At 38.5% G+C, this 16347-nt stretch overlaps 1 protein-coding gene across 3 annotated transcripts in view; it reads left to right on the top strand.

Annotated features, from left to right (window-relative positions):
• The window catches only part of CNOT6 (CCR4-NOT transcription complex subunit 6), a 32819-nt gene that overhangs the window by 6690 nt on the left and 9782 nt on the right, over positions 1 to 16347 (top strand). For 2 of the 3 annotated variants that reach the window (XM_005147220.4, XM_034066727.1), the window contains 5 exons: positions 7849 to 7962; positions 10501 to 10687; positions 15302 to 15387; positions 16025 to 16114; positions 16221 to 16289. In XM_005147220.4, coding sequence (XP_005147277.1) covers positions 7851 to 7962; positions 10501 to 10687; positions 15302 to 15387; positions 16025 to 16114; positions 16221 to 16289 — 544 coding nt within the window. In that variant the 5' untranslated portion in view covers positions 7849 to 7850. Of the gene's footprint in view, positions 1 to 7848; positions 7963 to 10500; positions 10688 to 15301; positions 15388 to 16024; positions 16130 to 16220; positions 16290 to 16347 lie in introns of those variants that run through there. The other variant, XM_005147219.4, reaches the window with a different exon arrangement.

The following is a 16347-nucleotide window of genomic DNA, read 5'->3' on the forward strand; positions in this document are numbered from 1 at the left end:
TTGGAAAATGGCAACCTCCCTATTCTTACTCCACACCTTGTAACCATCCAGTTTGCATTTCTATAAACAAGTCATTTAGAGGGACAAAGAAACCTTAATTAAATTTGAAATACTTGTGGGTCAAAACTTAATAATCTTAAAAATATTAATTAACTGATTTTTGAACTTAACAAAATGTGTAAAGCCTGACCTAGTCAGTTCTGTATAGCTCTGTATTCTGAGTTTTCCTGAGTTGGAAACAGCAAATACATCCTTTGATACTTACAGCCCTGTCCATCTGAACTGGGATGCTTTGATTTCTCTTAATTTTCAGGAGGGTTATGTCTTATTTTAGTCAGCTTTGGCTAGATAAAGGGTTTTGCAGAACTTCTACAGCTTGATGAATGTTAATCTTTTTAAAGAATATTAATGCATTTGTCAACTTCTGAGTTTTCTGTAGTAGAACTTACATGTGCAAAATCAATCAACTCCTCTGATTAGTCGTATTCTAGATATACTCGCATGAACTAATGCATATTGACTTAATCAGTAGCTTGTATTTATCATAGCCTATTAGGAATGCATGTTCTCATCCCACTGCATTATCTAAGTCAGAAAAAGAGGAAGGGTAACTTGTGGTTTGTATTGGCAGTCATGTAAAATTCTAGTTTTAGAAGTCCTCAAAATATGATGAAGAAGCATTACTTCCCTGATGAAGCCATTAAATCTTAATACGCTAACAGCCACTAAAATGTGATCCTACCAAGTGAAGAAGCACTTGGAATGAATCAGTTGACTTTGGGTTGACTCTACAGCATTTTTATTTTTTAATTTCTTTAGATTATTCCAACATCAAGCTATAAATCGGGTTAAAGGGATCTTGACACTTTCCCACACGTTATAGTTGAGCTCTCTTGGGGGTGAGGAGTGTTTCAGGAGTCATTCTTGTGCTGTTCCAGTTCTGCTGTGCACACAGCTGTGACGTGCCATCCCTTCCCACACTGGGTAAAAGGAGGGTTTTTTTTTTAATTCACAGCATGTATTCTGAGAAATTCAGGTGTTAATATTTAACTTTCCCAACTGGATTTTTCCTGGTTTTATTTTTTCATTACTATATACCTGCTGTAAAAAACAACAAAAATTACTTGGAGCAGCCTTTTTTAAAACGAAACACCAAGTGTTTGCACTAGTCAACAAATAATAGGTGTTTACACAACAGGCTTGATATTTACCTAGAGGTATCATACTGGTAGGAAAATCTGTGTTTCCTTGCAACACTGATGTTTTCTTTGTGTATATTTCAATAGAGCAATCTCATTCACTTCTAGAAAGTCACATGCAAGGTGGTATTTCAACAGATAGGCAAGTCCCCAAATTTCTGTTTGTTCACTGTCAAAATATCTGTCATTTTAGTTGTAGTGTGCTTTAATATGGATTTCTCTATTTTGAGGAAGCTTTAATTTAATTGAAATAAAAAATTAAAGGTTAATTCTATCAATTTATTTTCTTTTTGGTGGTGGCTTACATCTGCATTTCTGAGCTTTGCTATATCTACTTGCACAGTTGTGTATTGTAGCAAAACACAACCAGAAGCTATATTTCATAGCAGGATGCAAGTATTCTTCCATATTATGGTGTACACCTGCCAGTAGCAGGGAAATCCAGAACTGTGGGTGTATGTTAAGATTTATTGAGAACCCTAAAGTTATAATTTAGTATGTTGTGAATAAGACATTGATAGAAACAAGGCTGACATGAAATTTAGAAGGCTTAGTAGGAACAGCATCAGGCATACAGAAAGACAGTTTATGTCTAAGGAGGTGGTCCCAAATAATTTTAGGTGTTTTGCTGAAGTACATCAAGTTTACATCATGTGGCACTTAAGATTTAGCTAGGTTCTTGTTTGCTTTCTTTCCTCATTGTGGTATCTTGCCCATGCATATTTTTTTCCATCATTTTTCAATATTAAGATCACTATCTAGTTTGCCCATGCGTGGTACAGACTGAAGATAAATACAGTCATTGACTCAACTGATGAGTGTAAATTGTGTAGGACTGACCTTTATCATAAGCATGTTCAAGGTTCTGTTGCTTTCTGTGGGGAGAAAACAGATGTTGCACCTTGTCATACCTACCAGGGACAGCCTTTATGCAGGGTTGTTGCTTCACTTGCCTGTACTTGAGGCTGAAATGTAATTAAGTTCCCATAGAAATACGTATCTTGGTGGGTGAAGTGCCACCAGTTCTAGGAGAGTAGAAACAGTAAGCTTGATTCACTTTGGAAAAGCTCTTGTCTAAAGAATGGGTCGTGGGTCTTAGAGTGGGAATGAGCAAATCTTTAGTTTTATAGTAAAAAGTGAAATGCAATACTATGGAATTACCTTAAAGACTTTTTTCCAAAGCACAGTTTTTGTGCTTTGGGTGTACTGCTCCCTTTGAAGAGGGTCACTGTTTGGAGTTTAGAGCAGTAATTTCTTCCTAACAAAGCTCAACAGTAGAGATTAACTCTTTAAATACAGGCTGACATTTCTGATTAGCCTGTGCATTGCTCGAACTGCTACAACTTTAAGTTATCTAAAAAGCAGTGTACTTTGCCTTCAGTTAGGATTTCAGACTTTGCCCAGTGTTACTATTTAACCAATGCATGGGTCATTGGAAGCAAGATTTTGCTTCCTGCTGTGTGAGAAGAGATTTCGGGGTAGGTGTGTCCAGAAACAATTATGTTGTTGTCCTGATTTTAATCCCATAAACAGCTGTGCTGCAAGTCCACACATGCATTACAGCTATACAGGAATAATGATACAGGAAGCTAGGCACCCTCAAATGACTATTTTTTTTTCGTTCTTCCCTTTAGCTTTTGGCCAGTTTAATTCTTTTCAACAGCTCCTTTTGTTATCAGAGAAAAGTCAGTGCTGATGCAAGAGTGAAATGGAAATACACAGTCCTGAGGAGGGAGGAACTGCAGCAGGGCCAGCTTAGTTCTGCTTCATGTATTGTAAAACCACAGTGCATGTGGCTGATGTTGGGGAGGTAGGTATGTGATGAGAATTCTAAATTAACTTTGAATTTGGGATATATTGGTCAATCTAAGAAGTGCATTTGTGGGGGAACTCATCAGTACCCATTTTCAAATGAAACTTTGGATTGCATGGAAAAAGTTAAAGGCACAAGATTACAAGTGAATGGTCTGGGATGAGCTTCCCATATTTGAAGAAAGAAAGAAAGAGAAAAACCTCTGTGTTATCATTTTCTTATGAAATCTTTGAGTAACTTTATGGTTTTAATGAATAGAAAGTACTGTAGATTGCTTCCTGTCCTGCTACTTTTCAGTAGTGAGAAAGTCATTTATTTGGCAAGTTTATTTGTGCTGCATCAATAAGTGGAAAATCTCCTTCAGTTAACTTTGTTACTTTGTTAGATCTAGATTTGTGTAGTGTATTCACTGTTTTTAATTAAAGTAGCAAGAAGTTGGAGTAATTGTGCACTTGATTAGGTGTAGTGCTACTTTGTTTGCTTCTTCCTCCTGGCTATCTCCTGATCTACATCAGTTTATTAGTGATAAGTAATATCAAGTAAGGAGGGAGGGGAAGTCAAAAGAAGTTTTCAGCATGTGTCAAGAAGTTTCATCAGCAGAGTTGTAATGCTTCAGCATAGTGATCTTGAGGTATTTCTAAAGGTTCTTTGCATATTTGTAGATGCTGCTTAGTAAGTGTTGAAATAGGTATTTCAGAATAGTTGATTAGATGGGATAAGGTTGTGCCTGAACATTAACCCCTGCTGCTCTCACTTGTTCATTGTTTCCTATGAAGTTTTGGAATTTGGGGTTTCTTTGCCTGGTTTAAACTTTGCTATGGAGGAAGCTGATCTTAGGGGAGTTTTTTGGGGGAAAACTACATAGGGTTGCTGCTACTTCACCTATAGGAGTTGTCTAATACAGTCAGTTTTAAAACAGTTAGTTTATTTGTGGTATTATAGAATGCATTTCAGGAAATTAAGAACTTCTGTAGTAGTTTCTGTTGGTGTTTTGTTTTTAAAAACAGTCACCTTACTGCTTACCCAGAATACTTGCTCACCTGCCTGGTTTGGTTAATTCCTTCTCCCCATCCTCTTCTAAATCATATGAAAAGAGGAGAAGGGAAGGACAGGAAAAAAAGTCACCATCTTGCTCAGTTACTCACAGCAGACTATAATATCTCCACTTTGGAGGCATTATTTATTGGTCGTTTACTTAGTCATCTGGAGCATTAACTACCTTGTAGTCCAGCTTCCACTTCACACATGCCCATAGCCTGGGAGACATCATTTCAAAAGTCTTGCCAGGCAGTGGTCTGAAACCTTCATTCTTCTGTAGCTAGCAGTGCAGTTCAACAGCTTGGCCTTTGGGCAGCTTCTGCTCTATAGACCACTAGCTCCTCCTGATGCCATATCTGCAACAGCACTGTTGCTGTTGGCACTCCTTTGGAGTAGAGCAGGAGTTGTCTTCTTCTCATCCTCATCATCCTTGTCCTGCATTTTTCCCCCAAAGGGTCTTTCCTGCCCCTGCTCTCCTTTTCCCTGACCTACTGCCTTTCTCTTGGTACCTTTTGCACAAACAAGGGCTTAAAACTATGTCTGCATTGAAGACTCAAGGTCTAGTTCCCTGTGTCAGACCTGTTCCACTGTTGACCTCAATGGCTTCATTAAGCTCAGTTTCTTTGGGGTAAAGGGTGTTAATTCGGTGTTGGGACTGACTGACCAAGGTGGGAATGGGCAGCCACACTCTTGAGCTGTTTTGATTTTACAACCATTTAAATAACAACTTTAATAACCTGGTACAAGATAGTCAGCAATTTGCATTCAGACATACTTAAATGGCTTCTTCGTTAGAGTTACATAGACTGGGGTGTGTTCTGGACATCCAGGTCACATTTTTGTTTATAAAGTTTTTCTCCTTTACAAGCTAACTTGCTGTATGTGCTAACAGCCTAATGCTCAGTGGTGCTTTTCACCATCTGCATTGGTGCAACTGAAAATTACAGGTGGTGTAAGCTCTTTTGAAAATGATTGTCATGAGAGTTTAAAGCTGCAGTTATCAATGGCTCCAGGGTTGTTCAATGCCATTTTATGGGTCTTGCTAAAAGTTGCTGGAGTCTGACAAAACTATGGCTTTATCTCATGTTTACTTCAGCTTCTTAGGTGGAACTGTAGCCACTCATCAAGCTTGTAAGTTTGGATGTGGGGAGGTGGAGAAAGGAGGATTTGTAAAAGTGATTTTCTTGAACTGCTCCATGCTGTGAAGTTTTGAAGTTTTTTGAAGGTATTGTGGTTGTGTTTAATGGTGACCTGTGAAATACAACCAAAATTCAGCCTTGCTGTCAGATGCTGAGAAATGTTGAGTGATGGACAAAGATGTGCTAACTCCTGGTATGATGGGTATCCTTGGTGTTCTGATGTGGCTGATGTCAGTGATGATCCCGGTCATTGGCACCTCCTTCACCCAGGAGGCTCTCAAGCATTTGTCCACTGTAAAATGTAACAGTGAGGAGGGGAAACCGTCAAGAGCAGGAACTTTAATGAGAGGTAGAACAGTGCAGTTAATAGACTCGGGGGGAATGTCACCAGGATCCAGTGTTAAAACCTCAAATTCTTAAATGTCTAATTGTGTTAGCACACATTAACAAAACCCACTAGAAAAGTATGTCATTCTCTTCTGATAGCGAGGAGGACTTGATGTTACGAGCAAGGCTGTTAATTAGTGCATGTGATTGAGTGTGCTCTGGGGAGCTCTCCTGTTTCTGTACTGAGTGAGATTGCTGTCTCTACTATACCTGCTTCATTTCCTGAAAAATTGGAACATATTTATTAATTCAGGGAGCTGCATGAAGAGAAAGCATCAAATGTCTGAGGAAGGTAAATGTCTCCTGACAAACTGGAGCATTTCTATGTGGCATTGGTCTTTGTGAGTTACATGTAATTGTATATAGCAATTTCAGAAGACATGCTCGATATGACACTTAACTGTATGTTATTGTGCTAGTTGCACAATTATTGCAGGGAGATGTACCTAGTTCACCTTTCAGGTATTTATAATGTAGTCTTATCTCTTTTAATTAGCTTAGTTTGAAGAAAAAAGTGTTACACTTGGTGATTCCAGTACCCCAGGTACTCAGATGCCTTCGTTCTTTAAGGAGCTCCACCTAGCTCTATTTATAATCTCATCCTTTTACCCACAATTCATTTTTTAAAGGAGAATTTCTTTTCACTGCAGAAATTGGTTTTGAGTGGTGGTGGCAGTGGGAAGGGGAAGGAGGAGTATGAATTAGTCAGAGTTGTTGCATTAAAGTAAGCATGTAGTATCTAAAAGCTTTATTTTAATTAAGGTGCAGAATTAGCTAAAAGTCTGGGGGAGGTTCTATTGAGTTTTTTTAACACAACATTTTCCACTAAATTCAATAAACAGACGAGTCTAATTTATGAAGTTGTTCATTGTTTATTCTCTGTATAATGACAACGCTTTTCTGATATATTCACTTCGTTCAAAGATACGAAAAAAATAGCCTTAAAAAGACCTGGATGGGCTCATTTGGCCAACACAGCTTCTTTATTGAGTGGTTTTTGGGTAGTTATAATGCTGTAATGCATTTTGCTGAATAATTCTATGCATAATGAATAATATGAAGCATTATATGGCTCATAATGTGTTTGTGAATGTGATTTGAGCCAGTATTGTTTGATTTCTTTATTCATATAAATAATTTCATAGGTTGCTGCTTTTGACCCTTTTTGTATGTATTTGGATGTGTCAGCTTTAGATGGTGAAATCTTTGCCATAAAACCTCATAGATAGATGTAGGGTTAGGGTTAGGGGTTAGGGTTATATTATATAGGGTTAGGGTTTATTTGTGATAAATGCAATTTATATTGGAAGGCGTATGTAACTTGAAAACATGGAGCTAATTTGCAAATTAATACAGTATGTGCTTATGCAAAGTTTGTATAAAGTGGTTTTCCTCTTAAACTGACTAAACCCCAGATACATTTCACCTGGGACAGAGGAGAGCTAGCTCATGGTAGAGGGAGGCTTATGGCACAGCCCTTTGTTATGGAGCCACGAATTTCTCCATGGAGAAGAATTTTTGCTACTTCTCTCTCATGGTCCCTAATTGGGTATGGTAAAAAGAAATAAGGAATTTAATAATATTTTGGGTAAAGTGATCAGGAATGATGTGAGAGTGAAAGAAATGAAGTTAAATTTCAGTGTTCAACACTTGGGTGAAGTGTCTAGGTCAGGTATGATATTTTCAGATTGGAAAGAGTAGGATGAGATTTGGATTAAAAAGATGTCGTTTTGCAGACTTAAAGAATTGAAGATCTTTTTGAAACCTAAATTCTTTCCTTGGATGCTGAATTGTGTGTAAAGTTGAGAATTGCAGTAAACCTGGAACTGATGCGTAGTCAAGGTTTATCGGCAAATGTTTTCTTTATGGTTTGTATGAGAGAGAATGTGGTGGTGATTGTCACTTTTTGAAGTTTCACTGTTGAAGAACCATGAGCCTGCGGTAGGATGGGTTGTTTTTGAAGTGACATATCCATGAAAGGTGGCAGGACACAACCTGTATCTGGGGTTAGAGATTTTGCTAAACTATTGAGTGGGAGGTTAGGTTGTCATCTGCCATCCTAAGAGCATCGGGAATCTGTGATGGTCTGTTTTATAACCTGCTCAGTGTAGTTTGTGAACGGGCATGGGTTATCTTTACCTGAAGTTTTGAAAAGTATTTGGAATGAGCATTCAACGTGAAACTTAATTGAAATGGAAATCACTGTTTAAAGAATTGCCTTTTAAATAATTCTCAGTATATAATATATTTATCTGTCTTTTTTTCTCAACAGGAATGCCCAAGGAAAAGTACGATCCACCTGATCCACGGAGGATGTACACAATTATGTCCTCAGAGGAAGCAGCCAACGGAAAGAAATCACACTGGGCAGAGTTGGAAATAAGTGGTAAGAAACTGAGGAATGGGCCCGAGTTATGAACTTGTTGTAAGTTAAGAGTAGCCTGCATAGTAATGGCTTGGACGAGAAGTCTGGGGTGGAGTTACTTAGCTTGAAGTGAGCCAACATGCCAGCGAAGCAGCTGCCAGCCTCTGCATGTGTTGAGGAAAGAGGCTGGGTTGGGGTAAACTAGGGGGTATAGGAGAGGTAAGTTGTGGGCAGGGGGAATCCTAATATGTCAGGTGGTTGGGAAGATGAAATGGATGTGAGCTCTTCATGTTTTAAGAAGATGGAGCCGGTGGGAGCATGGATTTAAGATCTAATTTGTCAAAGAAAAGAGGGTGAAGCTGGGGTTGATACACAAACATATCCCGTTACTTTAAAGTAATGTACCAACAATGTTGTATTAGTCCATGACACTGTAGTTTCTATTCAAGCAGTACTTTTCAGTTTAAAGGCGGTTGTAAATCTTTGCTCTATTCTTAGATTTAAATTAGAAAAAATCAAAACCTCCAAGAACTGTACTAGCTTTCAGATAATATTTGACTTTTGGATATTTTCTTGAAAATAAGATAATGCTCAGAATTCATAAACATAAAATTTAACTGGTGTGGGATACCAGTGTCTCTATATTTGTAGGGTAAATTCTGATTTTTTCTGGGTGAAATGTGTTTACAAGGAAACTCAGATATTTTAGAAATTAAAAAATTCTGTGATGTAAACTTTTAAACTTGGGCTTAAATTTTGCTTAAATATGGAGATTATTGGAAAGTCTGCAAAAATTGCCATGTAATGTTTGAGTGACTGCGCAATAGAGAAATTTATGCAAGGAGGAATACAAATAGAGTTCTTTGAATTGTGAAGAGTCTTTCCATCCAGATCATTGAATCCCTGTCTTGCTTCAAATGCCACGTGCCTTAACACGTGAATAGCATTCTTTACTTGAAGGTTACAGATGCAGAAACCTAGTTAAATGCTGCTTCAGGAATTGGCATTATGTATCAGCATTAGGCTTGGATATCCACTTGGACATCTGCTGTCTCTGCACAGGAAATGCATTAAGCAATGGCTCTTTCCTTTCATGCCTGGTAATCTCGCTATAGACTGATTCCAGCCAAGAGAGATGTAGGTAGTCCAGGGAATGGATCAGTGATGTTGATGGAAATCCTTTCAGCTACAAGGGTTTCTTTGATCACGGTCACCTTTTTGCACCGGGAGAGAGAGGAAGAGGTATTTATTCAATTTTTAAAGTGCAAAGAACTATTAATTTGTATTTAAAACCTTTCAAAAGATTTCTTAACGAGCATTACCATGAATCCTTTAAGAACTGTATGCATTTGCCTCGCAAAATAAAATGTGAAAATGTGTTTGTTAATGTTCACACTGCCTTTTCCTTGCAAAAATACTTGGTCATCTAATACAGAAAGCCACAAATATTTTAACTGCTCTTGTTTAAATTACTGAGCTTTTTCACTGCAGGCTCTTTTATGCCACTCACTTTCTTACAGCATACTGGAAATGATACCTGCGTTAAACCTTTTGTTACCAGGGGCTGAGTCTCAGATACACATGTATCAGTGTAGCTTTTCCCCAGGCACTAAATATGACTTTTATTTTGAAGAAAATAATTGAAGAAAAGGAATTGTAAAGTGTGTATGTTGGTATAATATTAACCAGACCGTTCTTAATATTGGTGAATCATGGTAGGGTTTTAAAGGCTGTCACAAGTAGCTTTTTGCCTTGGATGAACTGACATTGATACTCTTCTTCTAATGCTTTTGGTACAATGAGGTGACTTCTGTAAATGAAAAAGGATCTGCTCCTTTGGTGTTGAGAGTGAACCTTTGAGAGAAGAAATGTTTTGAGACCTTCTAATGATATCTCACATTCCTTGCGTGCAGCAGCATAAAAACCTTGATTCTGTCACACAAACCCATGTTTCCACCCTTCAGTTTATACAAAAATCATACCGTTTTTTAAAATATCTGGCAATAGTTTTATGCAGCTTTTAGTTGAATGCCAGATGGATATCCATGTTCTCAACTAAGCATCTTAGTCACCCTAAATATAGTGCTTCTATCTGTTCTTGGCTGGATTAATGCCATAGAATAAAGATTTTTGGTTTGAAAGATGTTGCGCAGAAATAAGGGGCAAACCAAAGCAGTATCTTCGATCTTAAACTAAAATTGAGGAAAACCCTGTTTCTTACACCTCTGTTAATTACTGAATTCATGGACAGTAGTAAATATGTCTTGTTTTGTATGGAACTTGGGAACGACAGATGTTTAAACCTTTAAGTATGGATTGGGGAAAAGAAAACCAATCTAAGCATCTCTGTCAAAACCTTGTATCTTCTTACACAGTGCTGTTTTTTTTTTTTTTGATCTATAGAATTGGTGATTAATGGAATTTTCATTGAATAAAAATAACCACAGAATAACTCCCCCTCAAGTGTTTCCACCCCTTACATGCTCACAAAATGTGTAGTTATTGCTAAACCTCTATATTTAAAATGTTTTATTTTGTTTTGTTATCTTCCTTCCGCAGGTAAAGTGAGAAGCCTAAGTTCATCATTGTGGACACTGACCCATTTGACAGCTTTGCATCTCAGTGACAATTCCTTATCCCGTATTCCTTCAGACATTGCCAAGCTTCACAATCTAGTATATCTGGACCTGTCCTCTAATAAAATTCGCAGTTTACCAGCAGAGCTCGGAAACATGGTGTCACTCAGGTGTGTAACAGAAATTAAAGTTGGTCTCTTCTTAGCTTAGTAGCAACGGTTTAAATTCAGTATAATTTTTACATTCTAGTAAATGAAAAGCATAAGTATATTCCCCCTTCCTCACTTCCTTTTTATCTGTCTCCCTGAATATTTCGTATGGTCTGTGCAGCTATATTAGTGCTGGCTTGTCTGTGATCTCTTGTTGTGATGTATGACAGTACGGAATGAGCTTCAGAAGCACTCAGTTTGATGGCAATCACCCATTTTATATTTTTCCAAGTCAGATTTTCTCTCCTGAGCTTCTCTTTCCAGATTAACACCCATTTTTATGTGGCATTTTCTCTACAGAGTAGTGATGCACAAAACAAAATTGCTTTTAACTGATAGTAGGGTAGGAAAAAGGTTAGATTCAGCATTCATCATCATGCTAACTACAGCTTTGCCCTCTTTATTCATCTTTAGTAGTTATTCTTGACAGTAGTTCCTATTCTTTTTATTTTACAACAACTGCAACTTGTCTAATATTTCCTTCCCATTTCTGCTATTGTGCAGTTGCATTCCTGTGCAAACTAGGGAGAAGAAAAAGTGTTCTAAATGCACCTTTTCTTTTTTCCTTTCAATTTTACAGTGCTAAGATGTGTGAAGTTTGCATGGAATGGTACCTCCTTTTGGAAGCAAAACATGAGTAGTGATGCTTATTCAGATTATAATTAAAGCTGCAGCATTTCACTTTGAAAAAGTTATGTAAATATATAAATCATTTATCTAAGAGTAAATATGTACAGGCAACATTCTTCTGCCCTTGACACAAAGGAAGAGCCTTATTTTAGGTTTAGACAGTTACCAGTAATTGCCTTCATTGCTTTTAATTCTGAAGACATTTCTGGGTAACTTTCTCAAATCCAGAGAACAGTCTAAAAGTAACAAGAACATTATTAGAAGAAGGAGACAATAGAGAAAAGGGCTGCCAGCACAGCTCTGATGAAACTGGAAGCAAAGAAAGTTTGTGCATAGAAATATCTGTCACTTCATTTTCTTCTACTTTAGAAAAGTCCACTCTGTTGGTGGGATTAAACTAGCTGATTAAAGCGGCACTAAAAGCTCAAATTCCAAAGCAGTTGAAGTCTCAACCTTGGAGGCTGAACAAAGGGACCTTGCCTTTTAGAGCGTTATTGGCAGCTCTGTTTTGCAGTGTGTTGTGCAGCTATTTTCAGCTGCGAAGTAGTGTGTTCTAAAGAAAGCTTTGCACTACTATTTCAGTTGAAAGCAGTTATTAGTAACAGGCTTGTTCCTTCCTTTATCCACTCACATTGTGAGCTATCAATCCTAATTTTACTGGAATGCTGTCAAATTTGTCTTTTACTTCATTAGCATCATTTTATTTTCATCAGTCTCTTTCATTTTAAAATGTTTTAAACGTAATATGACACGGGAGTTAGCTTAGGGGCATAGTCACTAGTAGTATCAAAAGATGTGCCTTCTTCCCAACACTTTTCCCAATTTATTCTGTCTGACTCTATGAAGCTGCAGCTCTTCGACATCTTAAGTCTCTTCTGTGTAGAAATGGCAAAGTCTTGTGAGTGTGGAATGTGTAGCTAAGGTCTAGGATCACACTAGTTTTCTGTTTATGACCTAAATGTAATACTTGAGCCCAGTTTCTAGATGCAAAAAGCTAGTGCACTAATCCACTGTGCTCTGTCTGTCCTCAGTAATTGCAGCTGATCCATGTTTTCTTTTCACTGGGTGAAAGTGAATTAAAATCCGTAAGTGCATCCTATGTGATAGTGCTCTGCAGGTCTCAGCTGTGCTGGAGTTTTATGTTTCAGGCTGGCTCTTACTGCAGACATTTCCCATAGTTTCTGGGAAGTTGTTCAAACTAATGGTAATTCAACACTGCGCATTGCTAATATCCTGAGCCACAGAAATCATTTGTGCTCTTCCACTTGAGAATTGATAACAGGTCTTCCAGCTCCCACGTCTGGAGCTCTGGGTTTGGTCTTGCCTAAGGCTCCTTGCATCTCCCTTTTTACTGCAGGTACTTGAATAAAGACGTGTCAGAGCACTAAGGTTTCTGATCTTTGCAGAAAGGGGGGGTGGGAAATGAGCACTGTAATATGTTATCTTTGGAAAGCTCAGCTGTAAAACAGATTCTCCTGATATGCTTGAAAGAACTTGGAGTGCACCCTCAGTAAATTTGCAGACAACACCAGTTTGGGTGGGAGCGTTGACTTGCTTGAGGACAGGAAGGCTCTGCAGGGGGATCTGGACAGGCTGGATTGATGGACGGAGGCCAATTGTATGAGGTTCAACAGGGCTCATTGTCAGATCCTGCATGTGGGTCAAAACAACCCCATGTAATGCTGCAGGTTTGGAGGAAGAGTGGCTGGAAAGCTGCCCAGCAGAAAAGGACCTAGGGGTGTTGGCTGACACCGGGCTGAACTTGAGCCAACTTGTGCCCAGGTGGGCAAGAAGGCTGACAGCATCCTGGCCTGTATCAGCAATAATGTGGCCAACAGGATCAGGGAAGTGATCATCTCTCTGTAGTAGGCACTGGTATGGCCATACCTTGAATCCTGTGCTTGGTTTTGGGCCCTCTCACTACAAGAGAAATACTGGGGTGCTGGAGCAGGTCCAGAGAAGAACAACAGAGCTGGTGAGGAGTCTGGAGAACAAGCCTGGTGAGGAATGGCTGAGGGAACTGGGGTTGTATAATCTGGTGAAAAGGATGCTGATGGGAGACCTTACTGCTCTCTACAGCTACATGAAAGGAGGATGAAGAGAGGACGTGTCTGGTCTCTTTTCCCAAGTAACAAGTGATAGGACAAGAGGAGATGGCTTCAAGTTGTGCAAGGAGGAGGTTTAGATTGGGTATTAGGAAAAATGCCTTCACTGAAAGGGTCATCAAGCATTGGAACAGGCTACCCAGGGAAGTGGTGGAGTCACTTTTAATACCCTGAGGGTATTAAAAAACATGTAGATATGGCATCTGGGGACATGGTTTAGTGGTGGACTTGGCAGTACTGGATTTATGATTGAACTCTGTGATCTTAAAGGTGTTTTCCAACCTAAGTGATGCTATGGTTCTATGAACCAGTGGGATTTGCTGTGTAGAGGGGGTGGGTTCCACAGAGGCAAGGATTATTAGAGCGAGTAATTCTTCATCCAAGAGATTATACCAACTGCTGTGCCCTTCTTCCAGCTCAGTTTTTTCCTGTGGTCTTCTTAGACTTCAGCAGTGCTTTGAAAAACTCTCAGAGGAAAAAGTAGCTTTCTAAAGAATAAAATATGTGCTTTATAATGTCATGTAGAATATCATTCCTAAAAATAATAGAGATTTAAATCTCAAATGTCCGTGGAAGTGCTGAGAACTACTGGAAATGTTGATTTTTGTTTATTTATTTAACTCCCTCATCCTCTTTTCTACCTGCCACATGCCTCACTCATACTTAGCAACCCCAGAGTGGACACAGTGGGCTTCTGAGTTTCTCTCTAACGTACATGCATTTGTCTAGATTGGAAAAAGCAAAACTCAGAGCTGGCTAGGCGTGCTGTAGTTTGCAAACAGTTCAGAAGTAACTTGGTGTTTCTACATAACCCAGTGAAATAAAAAGTTTCTTGCATCTCTTCAGCTGATACACACCCCAGAGCGTCCCTAAAACAAACCAGTGTATTTTATACAGAGGTTTCTAAATACACTGTGAAATAGAAAGAGTTTCTTGAGAAGCCCTCTAGAGAAGGACCAGGCAGAGTTTACTTTTGAAAGGCAAGGCCAAAAGAGTTGTATCTGTTTGCTTCAAATGCTGTCTCGTAGCAATCTGAAAGAGCAAAGGTAACTCTTGACATCCGGGTTTCCTTTCTTTTTCCCTTTTTTGTTGCCTGAAAACACTTTTCAAGTCTCTAGGCACCAAGTTGTAAACAATCTGAAGGAGCAACTTCATATTGAATATGGTGAGGAAAGTCTGCACTGCTTAGAGGGGAATACTTCTAAGAAAGGGAGAAGCTCCTACCAAGTCTGTTTTCTCTGCCCAGTTTGTTGGGCTGTCAGAATGCAGGACATTAATTGTGTCCCTGTCTGCATATTGGGTTTGTAAGATAAAAAGCAGGTATTTTTTGTCTTAACAGTGTAATTATGGAAAAACCCAAGCCAAGAGAAAATTACTATTGTAAATGACTATTACATGGTAATGCCATAGTTCTAATTGTATTGCCATGATCCTGAATTTTTTGCTTGTTTCTTTCCTGAGATATAATTTTCCTTTATTTGGCCTTTAATCATAGCTGAACTGTTTCGTGATCTGCTTTGTCAAGGGTTGTTACCGCTTCATCACTCAGAGTTATTAAAGTATTTAATTATTACTAATGTTTACAAAATGTGACTCTTTAAGATGATCTCAGCAAACATACTTTTCTCCATACTTCAGCGTAATGTGTTTTGTCTTGTTTTTGTCTGTATATTTGAGTATAGCTATATTTCCCTAACTATTGCTGTTCAGTCTTTGAGTTTTCCAGGACTGTGATTTGCTGATATGTTGTTCCTGTATTAGTTAAACTTCTTGTACTCTACTGCTGAAGACAAATGTTGATTTGTTTTCAGCCCTGTATGATTTTTTGCTCTGTCTACAGGGAACTACATTTAAATAACAACCTGTTACGAGTTTTACCTTTTGAGCTGGGGAAACTGTTCCAGTTACAGACTTTGGGTCTGAAAGGTATTCCTGCTTTTTCTTGGTATCCATGCTTCTTGAATGATAATGCTTCTGAGGTGTAATGGCTATAGTCTTCTAATTCATAAAATGTTAGTGAATAGCAATCCCAGATGTAGCTACTCCACATATATAAATATTGTTATTTAGGGATTATTTAAAGAAGAGAAAATTAATGAGTTTGGCGAAACACTCCATAAATAAAGAAGTTTGCTTCTCTTTCTGCAGAGTGAGCAGAATGCGAATTGTCTATGAAAACTTTTACAATCTGCGTATGTGTTTGGATGGTAGGAATGCTCATATATGTCTGGCAAATAAGCTGATGAATGTTTCGCTCATGTCAGGGAAAGTGAGCAGAGGTGGCTCCTGTGTTTGCCCTCATCCGTCTTGTACCATGCCAGTTCTTCACTATTAGACCCAGTGACCACCCTTGGGGTGGTTAATCTGAAGGCAGATGTGGGATGGAATGAGGCTAACTTCACTTCCAGTGTTTTGTGGGATTGAAGACCTGAGATCTGAAACCTCTGAGTAGTTCACAGTAGATGAATTATCTGTTCTCAGAAATGCCAGCTTTCAACACTGTTATTCAAGTTCATATTGTCTCTATATATTTTCTTCAATATATCTGTAAATCTGTTTGCAGGAAATCCGCTTACACAGGATATTCTGAACCTGTATCAGGAACCAGATGGGACGCGAAGGCTACTGAACTATTTGCTTGATAATTTGGCAGGTACTGCAAAAAGAAGTAAGTGCTCATTCTTAAAACATTTCTTTCTGCTGTATACAATAAATGTGATTATCACTTGTTGCATCTCTACTTTAAACTGTTCCCATAGTTTCAACTGAACAGCCACCTCCAAGATCTTGGATCATGTTGCAAGAACCAGACCGTACAAGACCGACAGGTACTGTAATGCTTAAAGGATTTTTCCTTCTCTGTTTTTTGCTTTTCTGTTGATCTTT

The sequence above is a fragment of the Melopsittacus undulatus genome, chromosome 10, assembly GCF_012275295.1.
Source record: "Melopsittacus undulatus isolate bMelUnd1 chromosome 10, bMelUnd1.mat.Z, whole genome shotgun sequence".
Classification (NCBI taxonomy): Eukaryota; Metazoa; Chordata; class Aves; order Psittaciformes; family Psittaculidae; genus Melopsittacus; species Melopsittacus undulatus.